General features: G+C 39.0%; 1 protein-coding gene across 1 annotated transcript in view; it reads left to right on the forward strand.

The window, feature by feature from the left end:
* The window catches only part of LOC140495999 (dolichyl-diphosphooligosaccharide--protein glycosyltransferase subunit MAGT1-like), a 49,271-nt gene extending 29,992 nt beyond the window's left edge, over positions 1 to 19,279 (forward strand). Inside the window, exons 7-10 of the mRNA XM_072595409.1 lie at positions 4,372 to 4,435; positions 11,793 to 11,867; positions 13,964 to 14,054; positions 15,788 to 19,279. Coding sequence (XP_072451510.1) covers positions 4,372 to 4,435; positions 11,793 to 11,867; positions 13,964 to 14,054; positions 15,788 to 15,803 — 246 coding nt within the window. The 3' untranslated portion in view covers positions 15,804 to 19,279. The remainder of the gene's footprint in view (positions 1 to 4,371; positions 4,436 to 11,792; positions 11,868 to 13,963; positions 14,055 to 15,787) is intronic.
* The last annotated feature ends 3,440 nt before the right edge of the window (positions 19,280 to 22,719 follow it).

Below are 22,719 nucleotides of genomic sequence, written 5' to 3' on the forward strand. Positions count from 1 at the left end.
ATCAAACAGAATCCGACTGGCATCATGAAGTGGAAATCATGCCTGATAAATGTATTAGAATTATTTGAGCAGGTAGCAAGTATGTGGATGAAGGAGAAACGGTGGATCTGTATATTAATGAGGTACGACACTTTGGATTGCTTAATAAGACAAGACTTATGTAGTGTTGACTGCTATCTTGGCATGGATAGAAGATTGACTATAGCAAAATACATTTTGAGATAAGGATGGCATTTTTCAGGATGACACCTCTTACTAGTGGTGTGCGACATGGATCAGTGGGCTCAATTATTTACACTTTACTAATTGCTTAGATGAGGAAAGTGAATGTACTGTAGATGACACAGGCGGGAACACAAGTGATGATGACACAGTATCTATAGAGGATATAAGCGGCTTAAGCAAGTGGTGAAAGCTGATAGAATATAGTGTAGGGAAAATGTGAGTTTATGCACTTTGGCATGTTATTTAAATGGAGAAAGATTTCAGAAATCTGGGGATTTAGAAATCCCCATTTCCTAAATCTCTCCAGCTAGCAAACAAGTGCACTGGGTAGTAGGGAAAGAAAATGGAATATTATCCTTTTATTTTAAAGGGACTAGTGTGTGTGTGTGTGTGTGTGTGTGTATATCTAAAAAGGTTGCCTTGCTAAAATTATATAAGGCACTGGTCAGACTCCAGCTGGTATGCAATGAACAGTTTTCAGCACCTTGCCTAAAGAGAGATTAAATTGACGTTGGAGGCAGTCCATAGCAGGTTCATTAGACTGATACCAGGTATGGAGGGACCATCTTTTGAGGAGGGGTTGAATGGATTAGTTCTGTAATTATTGGTATTTAAAGAATGAGAGGCAATTTTTAATTGAAATTCTTAAGGGACTTGATAATTTGGATGCAGGCTGAATGACCTCCTCTTCCTCTAACAGAGATAATCTTCCTGAGGTGTTTACAACAATTAGAGGAGCTGGAAAGATATTAGAACATTGAGTACAGGAGCTGGACCGTTGTTGTGGCTGTATAGAACATTGCAGAAGCCGCTTAGAATACCGTATAGTTTTGGCTGCTCTTCTGTAGAAAGGGTGTTGTTAAACTTGGGGTTGCAGAAAGATTTATAAGGATGTTGCCAGGATTAGAGGGTTTGAGTTATAGGGAGAGGCTGAATAGGCTGGGGCCTTTTTCCCTAGAGCATCGGTGACTGAGGGGGTGACCTTGGAGATCACTAAAACCATAAGAGGCATGGATAGGATGAATAGGCAGTGTTGTTTTCCTAGGGTAAGGGAGTCGAACATTAGAGGGCACAGGTTCAAGGTGAGATTTAAAACTGACTAAGGGGTAGTTTATCGCGTAGAGGGTGGTGTGTGTATGGAATGAGCTGCCAGAGGAAGTGGTGGAGGTTAGTACAATTGTAACATTTAAAAGGCATCTGGATGGGTATATGAATGGGAAGGATTTAGAAGGATCTGGGCCAAATGCTGGCAAATGGGACTATGTCAGATTGAGATGTCTGGTTGGCATGGACGAATTGGTGAAGGGTCTGTTTTTGTGCTGATGACTCCATGACTATTGACAATACTATGGCTTTAAGAGGTGTATTTTGTTTTTTTTTTAAATGAAGCTGAGATAGAGGTGATGGATGGTCTGCTGAAAGCCAACAAAGTAAACAGCTTGTGACACCTTGGGGTTTATTGAAGTTGGAACAATAGAAGAAGCCTGAATGGATGGGGTCAAGCTCCCACAGAACTAGAATTTGTAGTTTTAGTTTTCAGCTGAGGTCTTGAAGCTGGATATGGCAGCTCTTATTCCTCTGTCTCTCACAGCGAAATCTGGGGTTCTCTTCCTGTTGCTAGAATTGTATGTGAGACAATATATTCTAATGAATTTGCCTTTGCCAAGGGTGTGTTTTTGGGATGTTATTATATTGGAACAGTTAATTAGTAGTAATTTGTTTGTATTTTAACTGTATTGTAAAAAGTGTGTTCCGGAAGTAGAGTAGTTTGACCGATCAAATTGCATTTGAAAGGCAACACCTTGCACTTAATTTTTAAATAAGTAAAAGTTAGGATCCAGGCTATCATATTAAGATATTTAGAGGGGGTTTGGTCTGGTCCATAACACTGTGGTATGGTAGACAGAAACTTTGGTGAAGGAATCCATTGCAATCTTCAGGCAAGAACTAGATAGGTCAAAGGTGATATTAAAATGCACTTCTTCACACAGGCTTGTGTAAAATATGGAATACTCTCCCTTCCATGTTCAGCCATCGTTCCTTCCTGTATAAACCCCTGATAAATCAATTCAGCTTAGGTCATTGAAAAATTTCAGGACTGATTTTTAAAAAACAAAACCTAAAATTAAAACTATTGTGCCGGGAATTCATGGTGGGTCTGACAGCACCTGTGGAAAGAGAAAAAATTAGTTTTTGGACAATGCCATTTCATCAAATCAGTTCTGATGATCACAACAGTAAACTCTATTTCTGTCCATTCTTAATAAAATTCCAACAACACACTAAAACACAATAAGACCTTGACGTCTTCCAGTACAATACAGTTTGATTGGTGCTCCATCCACAACCTTGAATATTCACTTCAGCACTGAAGGACAATGACAGCAGTGTGTACCATTTAGCAGTTGTACTACAGCAATTCTTTACGCTTCTTTGAATAGCATGCTGTGAGCTGAGTAGAGAGTATGGCGCTGGAAAAGCGCAACTGATCTGGCAGTATCCGAGAAGTAGGAGAGTTGACGTTTTGGGCATAAGCCTTTCATTCAGGAAGCCCTTCCAGCTTTTCCAGCAACCCACACTTGACGCAGATGTTGGAGATCAGAGATCCTCACTTTCTCCCTGAACTATGACTTGTAGTAGAAGGACAAGAGCAGTTGATGCCTGAGAACAACACTTAGAACATCCCCTCCAAATTGTACACTTATGATTTAGAACTTGATTGTTGTTTCTTCACTTGCTAGATTAAAATCCTGGAAGTTTTTTTCTGATAGCGCTGTTGGTATATTTGCCCTAATGGACTGCACTGGTTCAAGAAGGGTGCTCATCAGCTTCTTGAGAAATTGGGGATGCACAATAAATGCTTGTCCAGCCAGTGACGCCCACATCCTGAAAAAGAGTAAAGTAAAATAATGTTTGTTTATAACACATTAGTTCAGCCTCAACTAGAGTGTTGTATTTAATTCTTGGCACAACACTTCAGAAAGGCTATGGAGATAGAAAAGATTTTCACCAGTTGTTCAGTGAATGAGAGACTTCAGTTATTTGGATAGTGAGGACAAGGTTAGAAGGGGTTTTGATGGAGATGTTCAAAATTGTGCAGCATCAAGACAGATGAATGAGAGAAACTGACCCTGCTAGCAAGGAAATTGAGAAGTAGAACTTGACTTGAGTAGTTCAACAAATTACAAGAGGAAAATGCATCTTATCAAAGTGCGAAGAACTGGGGATCTCTACTTAAAAATTGGTGGCTGCATATTTAACCAGCAGAATTATTTAAGACCCCTTCTCTTTGAGGTCTGTGTTTTCAGCAAGAATGTTCTTGATTTTTTTATTTAAGGCCAAGGTAGATTTTTGTTTAGCAGGCTGTTAAAAGATCATTAGGGGTATGTGGAAATTAAGATTTGAGGTTGTATTCAATTTAGCATTGATCATATTGGAGAGTGGAGCAGAATTGAAGGGCTGAGTGGCCTTTTTTATAATTATCTTGTAGGATGTGGGTGTAGCATTTATTGCTCATATCTAGCTGTCCTCCAGATGTGGTAAGCTGCTTTCTTGAACTGTTGCAGTCCATGTGCTATAGGTAAACCACAATGCCCAAAGGGAAGAAATTACAGGATTTTGACCCAGAGACATGAAGGAACAGTGATACATGTCAAAGTCAGGAGGAGAATTTCCAGTTGGTGTTTCTTTCTCTGAGCTTCATCTGTTGTCTACTCTTTGTATGGGTTGTGTTTTTATTTTATTTATTTATATATATGTATGTATATACAATGACATGAAAATATTTTTCAGAGAGTGGTTAGGATTTCATGTGCACAGCCTGTGTGTGGGATAGATTCAGATTCAACTAAGCTTTTGCACGTAATTTGGATAAGCACTTGAGGAAATTTACAGCGCTACAAGGATTAGATGGGGAATGGAACTTGCACATTTGTTATTGTTGACAGCTGACATATCTGGCTGTCTAAATTGTTTTCTTCTGTGCTGTTGTATTTTCATGATTTTGATTTTCTGCTCATGAATTTGAAACCTAAAGGAATTCCTTAGTACATTGCACTATTTTGTAAACTACTAAAGCTGTGAGTTGCTTTAATTGTAACCTTGAATTAATAAGGCTTTAATCATTTGTTACTTTCTCATTTACAGAGTTACATTCACGGAAACAGTCAAGCACAATTTGTAGCTGAAACACACATTGTTATTTTGCTGAGTATCCTTTGGCCTTCATTGTAACACTTTGTTTTATATATTGAAAAACTGAACTGAAAACAATTATTAATGACCATTATTATTTACAGTTTATCATTTTTGGTGAGGCCCCTATTTATGTACATTTCTACTTCTGGTTTACTTGTTTATGAAAATGTAGTCACCTGCAAGGTTGCCAGTCTGAAATGCAGTTTGGTTTGCTCGATGACTGATGTGGACTCAGCTGCTAGTGATTGAACATGAAATCTGGTGATAAATCCAAGAATAGGAGAGCTGAGGCAAGGTACCACAAGGAGAGGGTTTGGGGTGGGTTCATGAATCAAAGATTTCTACACTATGACTTATCTTGAATATTACTTGGCTGGAAGAAATGGTACAAAATGCTGAAGGAAAAGTAATTAGAATGGGACATGTAGGTCAATGAGAGCAAAATAAAACTAAAATTGGCTTCATTTACAATTTTGGGGAAATCAATCCTGATTCAGTACCAAAGGAAGCTATTCAGCTCATTAGGTCTGTGCTGTCTGTTTGTAGATCTGATGTGGAGGTGCCAGTGGTGGACAAAGTCCGAAGTCTCACGACATCAAGTTATAGATTGATTTGAAATCATAAGCTTTCAGAGTGCTGCTCCTTTGTTAGGTGAAGATTTCATCCAATGAAGGAGCAGCACTGTGAAAGCTTATGGTTTCAAATCACCCTGTGGGAGTATAATCTGGATTTCTGTGACTTGTGTGTTTGTAGTAGAGTGTGGGGTGCTGGAAAAGCACAACAGGTCAGACAGCATTTGAGGATCCTGTCCCCCTTAGTCTGTCTGTCTCTCGCGCTTGCTCTCTTTCGCGCTCTCTCTCTCCCCACCAACCTCCATTAAAGGCCCCAAAAGATCCTTTCACATCTGACAGAAATTTACCTGTACCTCCACAAATGTCACCTACTGTATCCATTGCATCCGAAGTGGTCTCCTCTACATCAAAGAGATAGGATGCCAACTTAGGGATCATTTTAGACAGCATCTTTGGGACACCTGCACCAAACAACCCCACTGCCCCATGGCTGAACACTTCAACTCCCCTCCCACTCCAGCAAGGACATGCAGGCCCTGGGCTGCCTCCATCGCCAAACACCACCCAACGCCTGGAGGAAGAATGCCTTATCTTTCACCTTAGTACCCTGCAACCACACCAGGATTAATGTAGCTGTCACCAGTTTCCTCATTTATCCCCCCACCTTATCCTAGTCCCAATCCTCCAACTCAGCACTGCCATCTTGACCTGTCCATCATCATTCCCATCTGTCTGCTCCACCCTCCTCTCTGACCTATCACCTTCTTCCCCCACCTTCATGTACCTATTGCATTCTCAGCTACCTGCCTGTCCCATTTATCTCTGTTTCTCTCCCCCCCCCCCCCTCCCCCCCCACCCAGCCCACAAGCCTCATTCCTGATGAAGAGCTTATGCCCAAAATGTAGATTCTCCCAATTCTCGGATGCTGCCTGACCTCCTGTGCTTTTCCAGCACCACACTCTCGACCCTGATCTCGAGAATCTGCAGTCCTCACTTTCTCCTTCTGTGTTTGTAGACCTATCTAGTTAATTTACACATTCTTTACCTGTTGTTTTCTTTCTTTTTAAGTATTTACCCAATTTCCTGTTCCTTCAGGTGCTTTGCCAAACACTCTAAATCTATGGCGTTCATTTGCTAAATGTTCTACAATGGGGCATGGTTCCTGCTTATTTGCTCAACTCAAACTGTGCATAAAATGCTTTTATCAAAACTCCTCATACCATCTCTAAGCAGAACAACGTCTACAGTCTTTCAACTTAAGTCCTTCATTCCTAGTAGTGTTCTAGGAATTTTCTCCTGCATCCTCTAAGACCTTGAGTCATTTAACGTGTAGTGCCCAGAACTTCATCTGAAGTGTTTTAGAAAGGCTTGGCATAAATTCCATGCTTTACCCCTTTTAATAGAGCGAAGCAGCCCATGTGCTTTTATTTAAATAATTTTCTTAACTTGTTCTGATAGTTTTAAAAATTTGTGTACACAGCAGTAATGTTACTGGACTAGCAATCCAGAACCTGAGGCAAATGTTATGGCGATGGTGAAATTTTAATTTGTGGAGTCGTCGAGGTCTACAGTTTGGAAAAAGCCCCATTGGCCCATTCAGCCTGTTTTCGCAAAAACCAGCACTTAACTATTCTAATCCCAATTTCTAGCACTTTGGCCCATAGTTTTGTATACCTTGACATTGCAAGTGTACATTTAAATACTGCTAAAATGTAATGGGCATTTCTGCCTCTACCACCCCTGCAGGCAGTCCATTCCAACTTCCCACTCCCTTCTGGATGATTTTTTTTCCCTTTAAACTTCCTGCTTCTTACTTTAAATCTCTGCCCCCAGCCTTTGATCCCTCCATTTAAGGAGAAATTTTCCTTCCTGTCTGTGCCCCTCATAATTTTACATATTTCAATCATATTCCCCCCTTCAGTTTCCTCTGCAAAGAAAACTACCCTAATCTAGCCAATCTGTTCTCATTACAAAAACTCTCCAGCCCAGGCAATATCCTGATAAATCTTCATCCCTCCCCATAATGTGAATTACAGAATCGCACATAATACTGTAGCTGTGGCCTAGTTAGCTCTCTATACTGTTCCAACATAACCTCCCTGTCCATGAACTCTGTGTGCTTCAGCTAAATAAGGGAAGTATCCCATATGCTGCCTGAACCACTCTACCTCCCTATCCTGTTGCTTTAAGTGACCAGGGAATATGCACAGTATGGTCCCTCTGATTCTGTGCTTCAAGGGTCCTACCATTCATCAAAGGTTAGGAGAGGCAGGGTGCTGGATCCACTACTTTTTTTTTGTCACTAATATAAATTATTTGGATGTGGATCCAAGAGGTTTGTTTAATAAGTTTGCAGATGGCACCAAAATAGGTGGTGTAGTGGACAGTTAAGAAAATTCTCAGTTCAATGGGATCTTAATTAGAAGGGCCAGTGGGCTGCGGAGTGGCAGATGGAGTTTAATTTAGCTAAATGAAGTGTTGTGTATTTGTAAGAACTTAATAAGTAGGGGCTGGCCGGGAGGATTTGAGCTATAAGCAGAGGCTGAATAGTTTGGGGCTATTTTCTGTGAAGTGTTGGAGACTAGGGTATTTAAATTTTTTTTAAAAAAGCATGAGGGGCATGGATCGGGTGAAAAGCCAAGGTCTTTTTACTCTGGTGGGGGAGTCCAAAACTAGAAGACAGGTTTTAGGTACTCTGAATGGTATATATATTAGATAAGGGGATGACTGGGACTCCTGCACGACCTGCCTTCCTCGACTTTGGCTGGTGGCCACTCACGCTATTTCTGCCTGTCAGTCTTAACCTGTAGTGTGGCCATCTTGTTGAACATGCTATCCAGGACGTGCTCAATATTACAGATGATCCACAGTGAATTCACCCACAGCTCCAGCTCCAAAATGCAGTTAGCCAGTGGTTGCAGCTGGACGCCCTTCCGGCACATGTCGGCACCAAGGTCAATTAAAGCTTTCATGATTTGCCACGTAGCACAAGATGAGTATATCACATCTGTGAGCTCTGCTGCTACAACTTCCCTTAAACCCCCCCAGTTACTCGCTTTCTGAAAAATAAAGTTATTTCCCTTGTCCCAATTTTGCTTTCTTATATTACAGAAGTATATTGGCCCCGATTTGTCATTTATTCCTGTTGTTTCTCAGTTAATTGCTTCTTTCAAAAAAAATTTCAAGCCCATTAACCCACCACTTTGTATTTGTATTTCCAAGCAACAATCCACTGAAGCTGCAGCTGTTAACTAAACTCCCTTCTATTTGGTGTCTCCATGTTACCCTCCCCACAGCCACCACTCTGATCTTGAGCTCGTTTTATCTTGTTGCTGACTCTCTGCCCATTTGAAGATGAAGTGTTGTGCCCTTGATTCTGGACCTTGGTTTATTCTGTTTCTGACCCCCTTCTCTCTGCCCAATTGAGTTCACTAAAACTCTGGAATAAAAAGCTAGCCAAAATGTGACCATGTAGTCACTGTCAATTGTTGTAAAAATCCATCTGGTTCAGTATGTCCTGTAGGGAAGGAAATCTGCCATCCTTTATCTAGTCTGGCCTACTTGTGACTCTAGCCCCATAATAATATGCTTGACTGCCTTCTGAGCAATTAGGGATGGGTAATAAATGCTGACTTAGCGATGCTTACATCCCAGAAATTAATTTTTTAAAATACACCCATAACTTTCTGTTCTTGACAGTCTTTAAAATTTATCATTTAGTCTGTATTACTCCTACCCATTCTTCCTATCTAAACATATCACTCCACACTTCTTAAACTTATTCTGCAGTTTTGCCTGTCTAACCATTCAAGTGCCTTATACCTTTTAAATTTTCAAATTATGCAGCTGTGTCCAGGACACTGTTCCTAACGTCAACCACTGAAACATTGCATCTTTTTATCTTTAGTCTTTATAGTTTTATGAACCTTTTACATTTGTCATTAACCACCTCATTCTATCTTCTGTTATTCAGAGAAATCTAGTTTTGGGTATCCTTTTCCTTCTTTCTCTTTCAGGCATGTACCTATTCTAACCTTCTGTTGTTGAGTTACTATTTAGTCTATTATTATAAAGGGGAGGTTAACCCCCAACCCCCACCCAAGAACTAAATCCAAAACCCTCAGTGCAAAAAGTGGTATAATCTGCTTTTTGGCAACTTCTAGTGGTTAAATAAAATAAAAAACCCTACACTCACTTTAAAGTCAACAAGTAACAATCTACTTATCGAACTCTAACAATGAACAAATTAACTAAACTCTTAATGAACCGAATAAATCCCTTCTTACTGTGTCTGAATAAAGCAAGATTCCAGTGTTATGCTGTTCCAATAAGTATAAGTCCTACTCATATAAAAAGAATTTACACACTCAAAATTACAACCAGATTATGTCTTCCGGAATGTTCTGTGCCTCCTCCCTTAGTTCTTCTGTCCAGAATATTAACGAGCTGTGCCGTTGATACCATTGTTACTTAGATGCTGCTTTCCCTAAGACACAAAGGAGGCTATGAGAGCTAGTGATTCTCTCGTGAGAGTGGAAGATCACTAGCTCTGGCAGATGGCAGCTAGATCTGGGGTCTTTGCCCAGCTCCCCCTATCTTTTTCTCCCTGTGGTGAAATATCAATATTTCAGGATTTGGTAATTGAGTACCTGGCTCAAATTGGCTACGTTTGAAATACTGTTGTCTGGGTTTAAAATAAACTACTGCTTGGCCTGCTAACTGTACTGCATTTTGATATAAATGTTTCAATTGGTTGCTCTGTGTACTTGCAAACTTTTAAGCTGCTGCTCAGAGACATCCATTTTAAATCTCTAAGCACAGAAAAAGCACAATCTTTTAAAGGGACCACACAATGCTTTCTCCCAGCACTTTAGAATCACCAAATTCTAAATTCTTGCCTCAATCTACAAGTACTCTATCCAACTTCGCAACACCGATCAATGTTTTGATTTTGATCCACCTTGTCTAAACCGATTTGTAGCTTCTTAACTGAAGATAGGTATCATCCAGTTAAATTTTTTATGCTTGATTATTTCTTGCCCTGTTCCAAATCTTTTGTAAACTTGATAGGATGACTTCACCTACATGATCCCTCTAAAACATGTTGCACTTGCTCCTTACCTCATTCCTGAAATCAATCTGCCTCCAACCAAATGTGGAAAGCAGTAGTGTTGGATCTAATTCTGGCGATTATTTCTCAAGTTCTTAAACAAATTGCCACCTGTTATTCTCAATCTTTATTAAAATAACATTTCGTATTTTCACTAAGTGCTATATTTATTTATAATGTGTTGATAAAATGTCTCCAAATTTCATGCCTTTGAATTAATTGGGGGCCTTGGTGTATGTACTCAATGGTATAACTGTTGTTTTTAAATGTTTGCAGAACCCTTCTCCAATGCTTTTACAATTTGTCATTCACTCTGTTCATTCATTTTCTTGCCCTGTATTTCCAGAAGACCTTGCAACCAAAATGCTACATTCCTGGTCATCTTGGTTGATCCAGATATTGTTTATTATTACTGTCCGATATGACACTTTATGCCTCATCACCAACCTTGTTTTTAATTGTTACCACTTTCTATGCATTCTCCAAACCCAAGTTTGCCTCACATTTTCCTCAACTGATCTTTCCTATTTCTAAACTATTTTACTATAGAGCTAGTTTACCTCTCCCTGTCATGTATCTCTTCCCTTTATCCCAGTGCTCATCCCTGCCATGTTAAATTTACATACATGTACAGAGAGCCATCTATTTGCAAAACAAATGCTGCTGCCTCTTTAACAAAGAGTTCATAAAGAGTGGCCCTTCTTGAAAATCAGTCTGGCAGCATTCTAAATGATCCACTGGAATTTAACTTTCTAAACTTCTAGGTTGCTGCAGATTTGATCATGGAAACTGTTGCCGAGCTTTTTCTTCCACTGGCTCATAACAAACTTGAGAATTGAGTGAAATAGAGGTCAGACATTTATACTGTTTTAGGGGTACTTGTGAAGATCTGTTTTAAAGACAACAAACATTCCTCAATTTGAGGAAATTATTAACATTGGTTTCTCGTATCAAAAGTTGACTTTCTCATTTTGATAACTCCAAAGTGATACACTTGAAATATTACTAAGCAATTAGACCAGGATTCCCTTGAAGTGATCATTCCAAGATGTAATATAATTGGTGGTACTTTATATCATGAGAAAATATTTTGAGTGACCACATATTCCCTTGACACAACAGTAAGTTTTTAGTAAATGCATGCACATTAAGTATACACTTTAAAGATCCTCTGAGGTGGAAGTCCTAAAATGTATAAAGGTAGATAAATCTCTGGGACCTGATTAGGTGTTTTCCAGAACAATTCTAGGGTTCTGGTTTGAGTTGTGGGGAGAGGCTGAAAAGGTTGGTGCTTCTTCCCCTAGAGCGTTGGAGGCTGTGAGATGACCTTCTCGAGGTTTATGAAATCATGAGCATGGATAGGATGAATAAGCAAGGTCTTTTTCCTGGGTAGGGGAAGTCCAAAGCTAGAGAGCATAGGTTTAGGGTGAGGGGGGAACAGATTTAAAAGGGACTGAAGGGGCAACTTTTTCAGGTGTGTGTATGGAATGAGCTGCCGGAGGACGTGGTGGAGGCTGGTACAATTACAGCATTTAAAAAGGCATCTGGAGGGACTTGGGCCAAATGCTTGCAAATGGGACTAGGTCAGGTTGGGATGTTTGATCGGCACAGACAAATCAAACTGAAGGGTCTGTTTTTGTGCTGCGTAACTTATTTGATCCATGATTTATCTTAACTACCAATTGCAGATGCTGCTATAACATTAGGTATGGTACTTCTTCATGAAGCAGCAACATCTAAAATGGAAATAGGCAAAAGGAGAAGTAAGTACTCAATACATCTGTGGCTAGTTACTTGAAGTGGATTAGTTGAGAAGTATTGGTATGATTTTATTTATCTGAACATTCATTTTGCCAGTACTTTATTTTAAAAAAGCTAATAATAGCTGTTTTAAGAACTTCAATAAAACTCCCACATTTGCAACCATTTCAGCCAATTACCTTGAAGGCTTTTCTGCAAAAGCAGAAAGTAATTATTTAACTAGTTTGTTTATTCCTCACGTTGACAAATTTGGCTTGCATTGCAGCAACAGGAGTGGTTCATTTACTTAATCATACTCTTCAATCAGATGTCCCCACCCTCAATCCAACCCCCACTTCTGCTCCTAACTGATTCCTTGCACAGAGCGCTAACATCAGTAGTGCGTGCACTGATGCTCCCTTTGGCCTGGCCTGTCCTGTCCTGTCCTGTCATGCCTTGCATGTGGACAGTGGCCATGATGCGTTAAGAATAATCATTCCATTTTTATAAATCCAACTGTCATCCATTTTGTCAGTAATCCATGGTAACAAAGTATAGTAAGTTTATCCACCAAATAGACTTGTTACATTCTTATGTTAAATGGAAGGGTGTAAAGATGAGCATTTCTGTAAATTAATCTTTCTTTACTTGATAATAGTGAGAAAGCTGTTCTGAATTTGTAGTGATTAGCTGTCAGTAAAGGTGTGTGTGACATTGTGATTTAAATGTAGTACAGTATTGCATGCTTACAGTTAAGGAATAGATATCAGCACATACATGGACAATACTTTTGCTGTAATTAAGAGAACAGAAATAGAGAACATACACTGGATTATCAACACAGGGATCCGATTTACGAATGAGGAGTAAACCAACAATCAACTCCCATTCCTGGATGTGATGGTACAATGAACAGAGAATGATGAATGCACCACTAAAGTACAGAAAAGTCACACACACTGACTGAGGTCCTACATTACAGCAGCAACAACCCAAACACATGAGAAACTGCATTCGGATCCTGTTCAAAACGGCTGCAACACATTGCAGCATTCCCGACCTACAAAGGGAAGAAAAAGAAGAGCACCTCTACAGAGTCTTTGCCAAGAACGGAAATCCCCATGACTTCATCCGTAGATGCTTAACAGACATATGATGCGATGAGGACGTGCCACGACCTAACTCACTAGCAACACCACCTTACATTTTTAAAAAAAGTCTCAGAACTGACAGTCAGAGTTCTCTGACTACTGGGATTCATGATGGCCCATAAATCGACAGCCCACACTCAGACAATGACTCAGGACAAAAGCCCTACACCCATCATATTCAAGACAAACTTAATTTACAAAATTCCATGCAAAGACTGCACGAAACACTATATAAGACAAACTGGCAGACAACTAACAATCTGCATCCATGAAAACCAACTAGCCACTAAATGCCATGACCAGCTGTACCTAGTAGCCATATTCCTAATAACAGGGATCACATTCGACTGGGACAACACTATGATCGTAGGATAAGCCAAACAGGACAACCAGAGAATTCCTAGAAGCATGGCAGTCATCCACGGATTCAATCAACAAGAACATAGACCTAGACTGCCCAATACAACAAACAACCAACTGGAAGTAGCAGAACGGATCCAAATAAATTCCAGAAGAGACAGCATAGCAGCATTTCATGGAGGTTTCAAAGCACTGAAGATGTCATCTAGACAGGGGATGGAACATCTGCAAATCAACTTCCCGCCTTGGTGAATATACCCACAAGTTCGAAAACTGCGAGCATTTTCAATGCTATATATATTTTGGTATTTTCAGCTGGTCCTCTTTCCAGTCTAAGATCTTACAGTTCAGTACCACGTATGCACATATTAGCATAGTATTCTTGGGGGAAAAATTTGGTCTGAATTATTTCTACCTAAACTCTTTTTAACTAATGGCCTATTAAGGGAACTGTGGTGAAGAAGAAATAGTCAATATAACTCCAGGAGAAATTTATGCTAAAATGGACTTTGCGGAAAGGATAGTAAAGACCTGTTGAATTCATGTGATTGTGGTAGACTAATATGCTGCAGTGGTATGGTGATTACCTTTGTGTTTTCTCTTTGCAGTTTTGTGCGTGGCAGGACTAGGACTGGTTGGGTTTTTCTTCAGCCTGATGTTGTCCATTTTCAGAGCAAAGTACCATGGATATCCATACCGGTAGGTTATTGATAGCATATGCAGTTATGTTATGATGACTGAATACTTTGTCAAATGTAACTATATATTTGTCAGATGTGTATTCAGACATTTTCCATTTCAAACATTATAGCTCTTTATTTCAGTTAGCAGGGTTTCCTCTTTCAGTATCTGTTTAATCCATTTTAGTAGTTTGGTGGAATTTATGCACAGCTGTGATTAGCGACGTGGTTATTGCATTACACACAAATATTGGCAGTTGTGATAGGGAAGTTTTTTTGAGGTTTGTCTCAAGTAGATTTTGTTCCTCCTCCTCCTTTTACTGTTTTTTTACTTCATAAATTTTGATGTTACCCTGTTGTCAACAAGGTAAGCCAGAAGTTACTACCTTTCTAACCCCTCCTCTGATGCTGCTGCATCACTATAGTCTGATGGCAAACTGATAACAATGAGAATCCTATTATTTAGGTTTATCGCTGCTTCTCATCTCTTAACTCCAATGGTAACTAGTAGATGTTAAGGTACTGTACCTTGAAGGTGTTATGCTACAATCTCATTTCAATCTGACTGCTAAGTATTGCTCATTGGGCAGACTCTTTGGCTTGTTAGTGATTTGGAAGGTTGAATCTCTGAGAATTCTTTCCATTCTTGAAAATAAATACCCTAAAAGGTCAGTTGATCTTATCTGAATGAGAACTGTGAAGCCTACACTTCTGCATTTCGATTTTAGCTCTTTAACCTCCAACAGCACTCCATTACATAACTTTTGTCAGTCTGAAGCTCTGCTTTTGGGAGGGGTGGCACAGTGGTTAGCACTGCTGCCTCACAGCACCAGAGACCTGGGTTCAATTCCCACCTCTGGCAACTGTCTGTGTGGAGTTTGCACATTCTCCCTGTGTCTGCGTGGGTTTGCTCCGGTTTCCTCCCACAATCCAAAGATGTGTAGGTTAGGTGAATTGGCCATGCTAAATTGCCTGTAGTGTTAGGTGAAGTGGTAAATGTAAGGGAATGGGTCTGGGTGGGTTGATCTTCGGAGGGTCAGTGGGGACTTGTTGGGCTGCAGAGCATGTTTCCACACTGTAAGTAATCTAATCTAAGATGAGTGAATATTTATATAGATATTCTTCAGTCACGCGTGGTTTATAGCAGTGCAGATTTCCTGAGCATTTTAAAAGATAATTAAAATGCTTGTCGTACATTTAGCTGAACAAAAATGCAGCTGGTTCAGTGAAAGAGCCTGAATTTCAAATGAAAACATATTTGAGTATGTACTTATTAAAACCCACTTCTGATTAAATGGCAAGACTACTCCAGAGTAGATATTTACAGTTTGAAATGTTCCTTAATGTTGCATAAGGAAATACATTTTTCTTGGAATAACTTAGTTTATCCCTTGATATATCCAATTTGGAGACTCTTGGGTTGAGATTTCCTTGCTGCTGTAGCAATTTGATGCTGTTGTTTAGGAAATGGCAGAGGCCAAGACACAGACTGGAGCTGTGGAATTCTACAAGTCCACATTATAACTTTTATAAAATAATGGTGAGTCTTCTAACATCTCTGCAAAGCAAAGGAACAATTAAATGATTTTAGTTTTGTGTACGAGTGGAACTGAAGAGCTGCTTTGAATATTTTTGCTTGCTTTAACCTTTTTCTAAAATGTTTTTAAAAGTTATCATGTAGTTAACTTGTCCAGAATGTTTGCTAACTGAATCTATTTTAAATTCTGTCACTTTATCTTTTTTGCCTTTTAGCTTTCTTATTAGTTGATCCTGGAGACATAGACAGAAACTAGAAGGACGGCACCATGGCTTGAGAAATATACACAAAAGAATACATGAAGTTAAGAGTTTTGTTGTGTTTCAGACTACCTTCCAAAGTTATTGCAATCAAGGTCTCTCAAAGGAAGACTTGAACCAAAGAGAGCCTACAGTGCCTTAGCAGATTTTTAAGTTTACTGTCGGACCTGAAAAATATTTTTAAAATGGAAGAGATTTCAAGGTATCCTGGGAAAAGTAGACAATAATTAAAATTGTTTGCAATTTTCAAAGAAGTATGCCAATTCTGTTGATTGATGAACGTGCCTTAACCTGAATCATACATCAAAACCGAAGGGCTGATCTGCATACTTGTAAATTTATACTAGCTGGTGTAATGTGATATTGAAGTATCATTTTCAATAGTTTGACCTAAAATGCTACATTCTATTGTGTACATTGGGTCATTTTCTTCAACAGATACTGTGAAACTGGCTGTTGCATTTTGCATTTACAATAGAGAGCTTGATGATTGTGGTATCAATAACTGGGCGTAAACATTAGTCTGCAGTAACTTCAAAAGAAGTGCATTGATGCTTGTTTGATCATCTGGAAATATTTTAAGATGTGATTATTGATTCAAACTGTTCATGAAGAAAGTTTGGTGCAAAATATGAATGCAACTAAGTTTAATTAAATAATTGGAGTGCATGGTGCCTTGGGTCCTAGGTTCAAAATCAGAAAGCTGTAAGTTGATTGAAATGCAGTGTAGAATGCTAGCTCAATGCCTTATTTTTATATTAAATGTAAATTGGATGAAAACTGAATTAAATATTGCATCTAATTGCACAGTTAGCGTTGATGTCTGTTTTTAAAATATTCTGAATGTAATTTTGTGCACCATTAAGGAAACTAATATTAATCACATTAAATAACATTGATTTCCAATATTTCTGTTTCAGATAATAGCCTAGTATAATTGCAGAGGTTATGCTGCTCCAGTTGTAGATCAACAAATCCTTAGTCAGAGCCCCTGGATGAGGAAACTTTGCCAGAGGAGTAACCAATTTTTATCACAATTCATTGAGCACAGCTACAAGTGGGTTTATGAATGGAGTCTGACTGACCAAGCTATGTAGGCCTTGTGTGGAATAACCTCCAAATAGATGTTTGGAAGTATACCCAAGTAAGATGTTGATGCAGTTAGAGAAGTAAAGAGGAACAATCAAGTGAGGCAAAATTGGGTAACCAAACTTTTGAACAAGTAGTAAAGGAGGAAATCTATTCTACTTAAGCTATTTGTTCAATATGTAGTTGTAATTGCTTTCCCTTTTAGAACCAAACTTTTCAGTTCCCTCAAAGTTCGAAGACAATTTATATTATGTTTGAAAAACTAGTGTGTTGATCACATATTTTGGCAAATATTTTCTTGTTTATATTCATTCAATTTATCATGACGAATACATAACCAGATGTCTTTTCCTTTAAGTTTTTTTAATTATCTCTTTTTTGAGACACAATGAAAATGTAATTGTGAGAGGTTATCTGTTTGGGACCACAAGAGGATAGACCAGGGTACTTTGTAGAAATTAATTACAATGGGTGTCCAGAGAGACTTGGAAGTTCAGGTGCATCTTTAAAATGTCACAAACAGGTCAGGAAGTAATCAAAGCTAATGGAATGCTAGCCTTTATATCTAGAGGACAGGAGTATCAGGGTGCAGATGTTATGCTGCAACTATACAAATCCTGGTTAGATTCTGCCTGGAGTACGGAGAGCAGATCTGGTACCACATCTTAGAAAGGATATATGGCCTTCAGTGGAATACATCATAGATTTATAAGAATATCTGGCCTTCGGGGTTACGTTCTGAGGAGAGACTACACAAATTAGGACTTTTTTTTTTCCTCTCTAGAATTTAGAGGGCTAAAGGGTCATTTGATCTAAGTCTTCAAGATATTAACAAAAGACGGGGTAGGTAAAGATAAACTATTTCATTGGTTGGAGATTCTAGAACTAGATTTAGGGTTAATTAGTCTAAATTAGGGCTAGATCATTCAGGACAGATGTTAATAAATATTAGTGTACATGAAGGTTGGTAGATATTTGCATCAACCTTTGCTAGATTAGTTGTTAATTGAAATTTGAGGATATTTTGTTCAGCGAAGATTTTAATGGATAGAGCCAAAGTCAGAAATTGAGGTTAGGCCATAGATCAACCATTATCCCATTGAATGGTGCGGCAGGCTCAAGGAACTGAATGGTTTACTTCTGTTCCTAGGTTCTTTGAAAACAAATTCTATATCATTGCAGTGATTTGAGCAAATTGACTGCAAGTCCTTTCTCGTGGGAAAGGATGTGCACATTGCAGCTATGTGGTGAATGTAGAACTTGAATAGAATTTTTTATTTTTCCTTCCTCTTCAAAGGTTTTTTTGCATTTCTTTAAATAGCATCATTTACAATCTGTTACCTTCAGAAAATTATAATACTATGCTATCTAAAGCCGATAATGTAAGAATGTGACTGCTAATCTACAGTTACACAGTTCCATACGCACATTTAGTAGGCTATTCCATTGCAGAAACTAACATAACTAAGTCAGTTATAATTGATATATTCATTTGGAGCATTGCTTACCATATTCTGATCAGGAATGAAAACACTAGTGAATTTTCCTGAATCAGAGGATTACATGGGTCATTCTGATCTATGTCTGACAATCTTCATCCTTGCATTTGTATCCATGTCTCTTGAAGTGCAGATGTCTAATATAAGTAATGGCTGCAAATTATTTGTAATTCCAGTGTCAAAATGAACATGAGATTCTGTCTTGTTGCAGATCTCAGTTGGATTGGCAATGATTAAATTACCAATGCTGTTGGCTCCCCTGACCTTAAGAAGTGAGAGTAGTTAGGATTCCTACTGTTTGATACCCAACGGCATTTGCTATAATTAAGCTGATATTTACTGCATCTTGTGTTTAAAATAGCCCATTCTCACAAAGAATGACTTTGGTCAGAGGGCATGATATTTAAGGATGAGTGAACACTTTTTCAGAAGTTGAAAGATTTTTTTGGCATGGGTTTGTTCAAAAGGAGCATTTGGGAGATGATCATCATTATGTTACAACACTTTGTTTAGAAATGGAGAGTGATGACAATAAAGGGCTTTTATCCCTATGTAATTCCTTTTGTAGCTTTTGGTGCCTGGTTTTAAAAATGTCCTAATATATCAACTTTTATTATTATGATTTGGTTTATGTATGCTTTCTGGCTTCAGTGGTAGTTTATGGACAGTTTTGTTTTGTACAATCTGCCCATTATTTCTAGTCTGTTAAACAATTGATGAAATTATAAAAAGGTAAATGTTAGACTTGCAGGAAGTGTACACTGTTGACAAGATTGTGAATAGATACCTATGGCATTATGCAATGTTGGAAGATGCACTTGATTTGTAATGCCCCAACTAAATAAAGTTTTTGAAACCAGCAAGTGTCACAGAATTTAAGTGTGATGCTTATAGAAAGTACATTAAGTGCTCTCCCTCCAGTTGTAACATTCCTTTCCACTATTACCATATCATGCGCTCACACCTGACATGTCTCTGCAATGGACAGAAATATACAAACATCAACATACACACAGAGACATGCACATTTTCCCCATCAATGCTAAAACCCATAACCAAATCACAGTTGCCTCTTTAAAAAGAACCTAAAACTAAAATGAACAGTCAATTATCATTCTTTTGGCTTGGAAGCCAAAATTGACAGTCATTGAATTCAATATTCAATGTAGTAATGATCACAGATTGTGTAAATCATGTACTGTGTATCACTTGGCAAAATATCCTTAATTCTATTAAATGACACATTCTGATAACTATAATATTGCAAGAGCCAACAGTGTATATAGTTACTTTATAACTAAATATTAAATGTTGGACCAATGCAGTCATGGAGATATTTTTGAATAGGTCAGTTTGTCTGAGAAATTACCAGTTACTAATTATAATTGAAAACTGGATAGTGCAAGCCTACTTTTCAATTTTCTTAAATATCCACAGTATCCTGTCATCAATTTCTTGTATATTTAGATCTGTTTTTACATGAATTTTATTTTGAATTAGCTTATGCTGTCTGGATTTGTATGGGATAGAAGATGAGGGGCACATGGCTCTATCTGTTGTCATGGTGATACTATCTTGCTGGCAAATAAATATGAAGCTTTCTTGCAATGCACTAAAATAATGCTGGAAGTTAACCCAGTGTACCCACTACTATAAAATATTCATAAAACAAGTAATCAGATCAAATTCAGATTTTTTGCTTTTAGAATACTGTCCAGGTTCATGAGCACAAATAGAATGCATACTGGATTAAGATTGATTCCAGCTTTGGTAAAATGTGTTCTGCATTCCAGAAGACTTTTTTTGTGCTGTGAATCAGATCATGGAATATTCTTCTAATATTGTGTAGTATTTCTTCCTTTTTTTTTCTTGTCAGCAGCATTGTTTTTTTGGCTTACCTATGTAGCCTTGGCTTCAGCACATGAATTATTTTAACTCAATATCTTAATCTTTCAAGGCAAACCTAGACTGAAGCAATATTTAATTTACCAATACATTGTCAAAAACCCATATTTTCTCAACTTATACACAAAACATGCTGTCATTTTATTAGCTTTGTAATTATGCTACAACAATACCTTCACTGAAGAAGTGGTTGCTTCATATGGTACTATATTGTAATACCTCACTTCACATTAAAGAATGTGTTTTCCATTTGTTTACCCAAGTAACAACTTAATTACTAATTTGGCAGGTCACTTTTTATACAATTCAGAGACCATCTGCAGAGTTAACTTTCTATCCTATATTAGGATAATTGAAAATGAGGAACAGTAATGGATTTAAATTGTTCTCCAGGATTTCATTCATTACCTCAGACCAACCTGAGAAGTACTCCTAGCATATTGTCAATATTTCTCCATCTATGTTGCAATATCCCTTCCATGTGCCCTGTGAGGTGCATAAGGTTCTGTTTGTTTTTAGAATGAATATTTCAGTAGAATCTATTCAGCTTATTGCAGTTTGAATATTCTAATTTCATCAGAATATTCAGTCCTATTTACAAAGGTACTGGTCTCTGAATTGGCTTGTGAAAGGTGACGTTTTTGAATGATGAAAGTTGTAGCCTGAAGCAAGTTTGACTTTGATTCTGATTTTTTTTTGAAAAACTGTACACTGAGCTACTACTCTGAATAAAATGCCTCTCATCAGTATTGTATTTGTTTTGTTGAGTAAACATCTTAAAAAAGCACGGTGGCACAGTGGTTAGCACTGCTGCCTCACAGCGCCAGAGACCCGGGTTCAATTCCCGCCTCGGGCGACTGACTGTGTGGAGTTTGCACATTCTCCCCGTGTCTGCGTGGGTTTCCTCCGGGTGCTCCGGTTTCCTCCCACAGTCCAAAGATGTGCAGGTCAGGTGAATTGGCCATGCTAAATTGCCCGTAGTGTTAGGTAAGGGGTAGATGTAGGGGTATGGGTGGGTTGCGCTTCGGCGGGGCGGTGTGGACTTGTTGGGCCGAAGGGCCTGTTTCCACACTGGAAGTAATCTAATCTAATCAATCACTGTGGTCAAGGATCTTCGCAGCAAGCTATTGAGAAATGCGCAGTTTCTTTGTCCTGCATAGAATGAATGCATTCCTTCCAAAAGTGACAATTTTTAAAAAAATTGGCAATAAAGGACTATTAAAAATCCAAATTCATGTTTATCTAACATTGTTCCCAATGTCATCTCCCCTCAAAAGAAAATCAGACAATGCAGTCCTCAAAGGGCTCATAGGTCTACCTTTTTGAGCTTTGTATTTATTGTTCAGTAGTTTATTCTCATCAAAGTTTGTCAGCCTGAAGATTCAGAAACAGCTATATTTGGCATAGGTGTACCATTTGATGGTTAAATCCTAAATCAATGATTTATATTTGTTAATAGCTTAATCTGTATGCAGTTTGGGTTTCCAAATGAATGCTCTCAAACATACAAACAGCATCACCAGTTCACCTAACCTGCATAGCTTTGGATTGTGGGAGGAAATCAGAACACCCAGTGGAAACCCACGCAGACACGGGGAAAATGAGCAAACTGCATGCAGACAGTCACCCGAGGTTGGAATTGAACCTGGGTCCCTGATGCTGTGACGCAGCAGTGCTGACCAGTGAACCATCGTGCTGCCCCATGAAGGTACCCAGCATGGGACATGAACCCATGACCCGGAGTTAAAGGGTTTGCAAACTATTGTCCATGAGGTTCACCATTTAAGATCGTGCAGGTTGCAAGCACACAATTTACTAACCATCTGCAGCATCTCTAGCAGAATGGGTGGCACGGTGGTTAGTACTGCTGCCTCGCAGCGCCAGGGACCCAGGTTCGATTCCAGCCTCTGGCGACTGTCTGCATATTCACCATGTGTGCGCGTGGGTTTCCTCCCAGTCCAAAGATGTGTGGGCCAGGTGAATTGGCCATGCTAAATTGCCCATACTGTTAAGTGCATTAGTCAGAGGGGAATAGGTCTGGGTGGGTTATTCTTTGGAGGGTTGGTGTAGACTTGTTGGGCTGAAGGGCCTGATCTAACTAAAACCATGTTTGAATATATTGGTCTACAGGATTATATGACGCCAAATAACAGATTATTCTCCGGGACACCCGCACCAATCAACCACACTGCCCTGTGGCCCAACATTTCAACTCCCCCTCCCACTCTGCCGAGGACATGGAGGTCCTGGGCCTCCTTCACCGCCACTCCCTCACCACCAGACGCCTGGAGGAAGAACGCCTCATCTTCCGCCTCGGAACACTTGAACCCCAGGGCATCAATGTGGACTTCAACAGTTTCCTCATTTCCCCTTCCCCCACCTCCCCCCAGTTCC

This window comes from Chiloscyllium punctatum, chromosome 25 (assembly GCF_047496795.1).
Source record: "Chiloscyllium punctatum isolate Juve2018m chromosome 25, sChiPun1.3, whole genome shotgun sequence".
Lineage (NCBI taxonomy): Eukaryota > Metazoa > Chordata > Chondrichthyes > Orectolobiformes > Hemiscylliidae > Chiloscyllium > Chiloscyllium punctatum.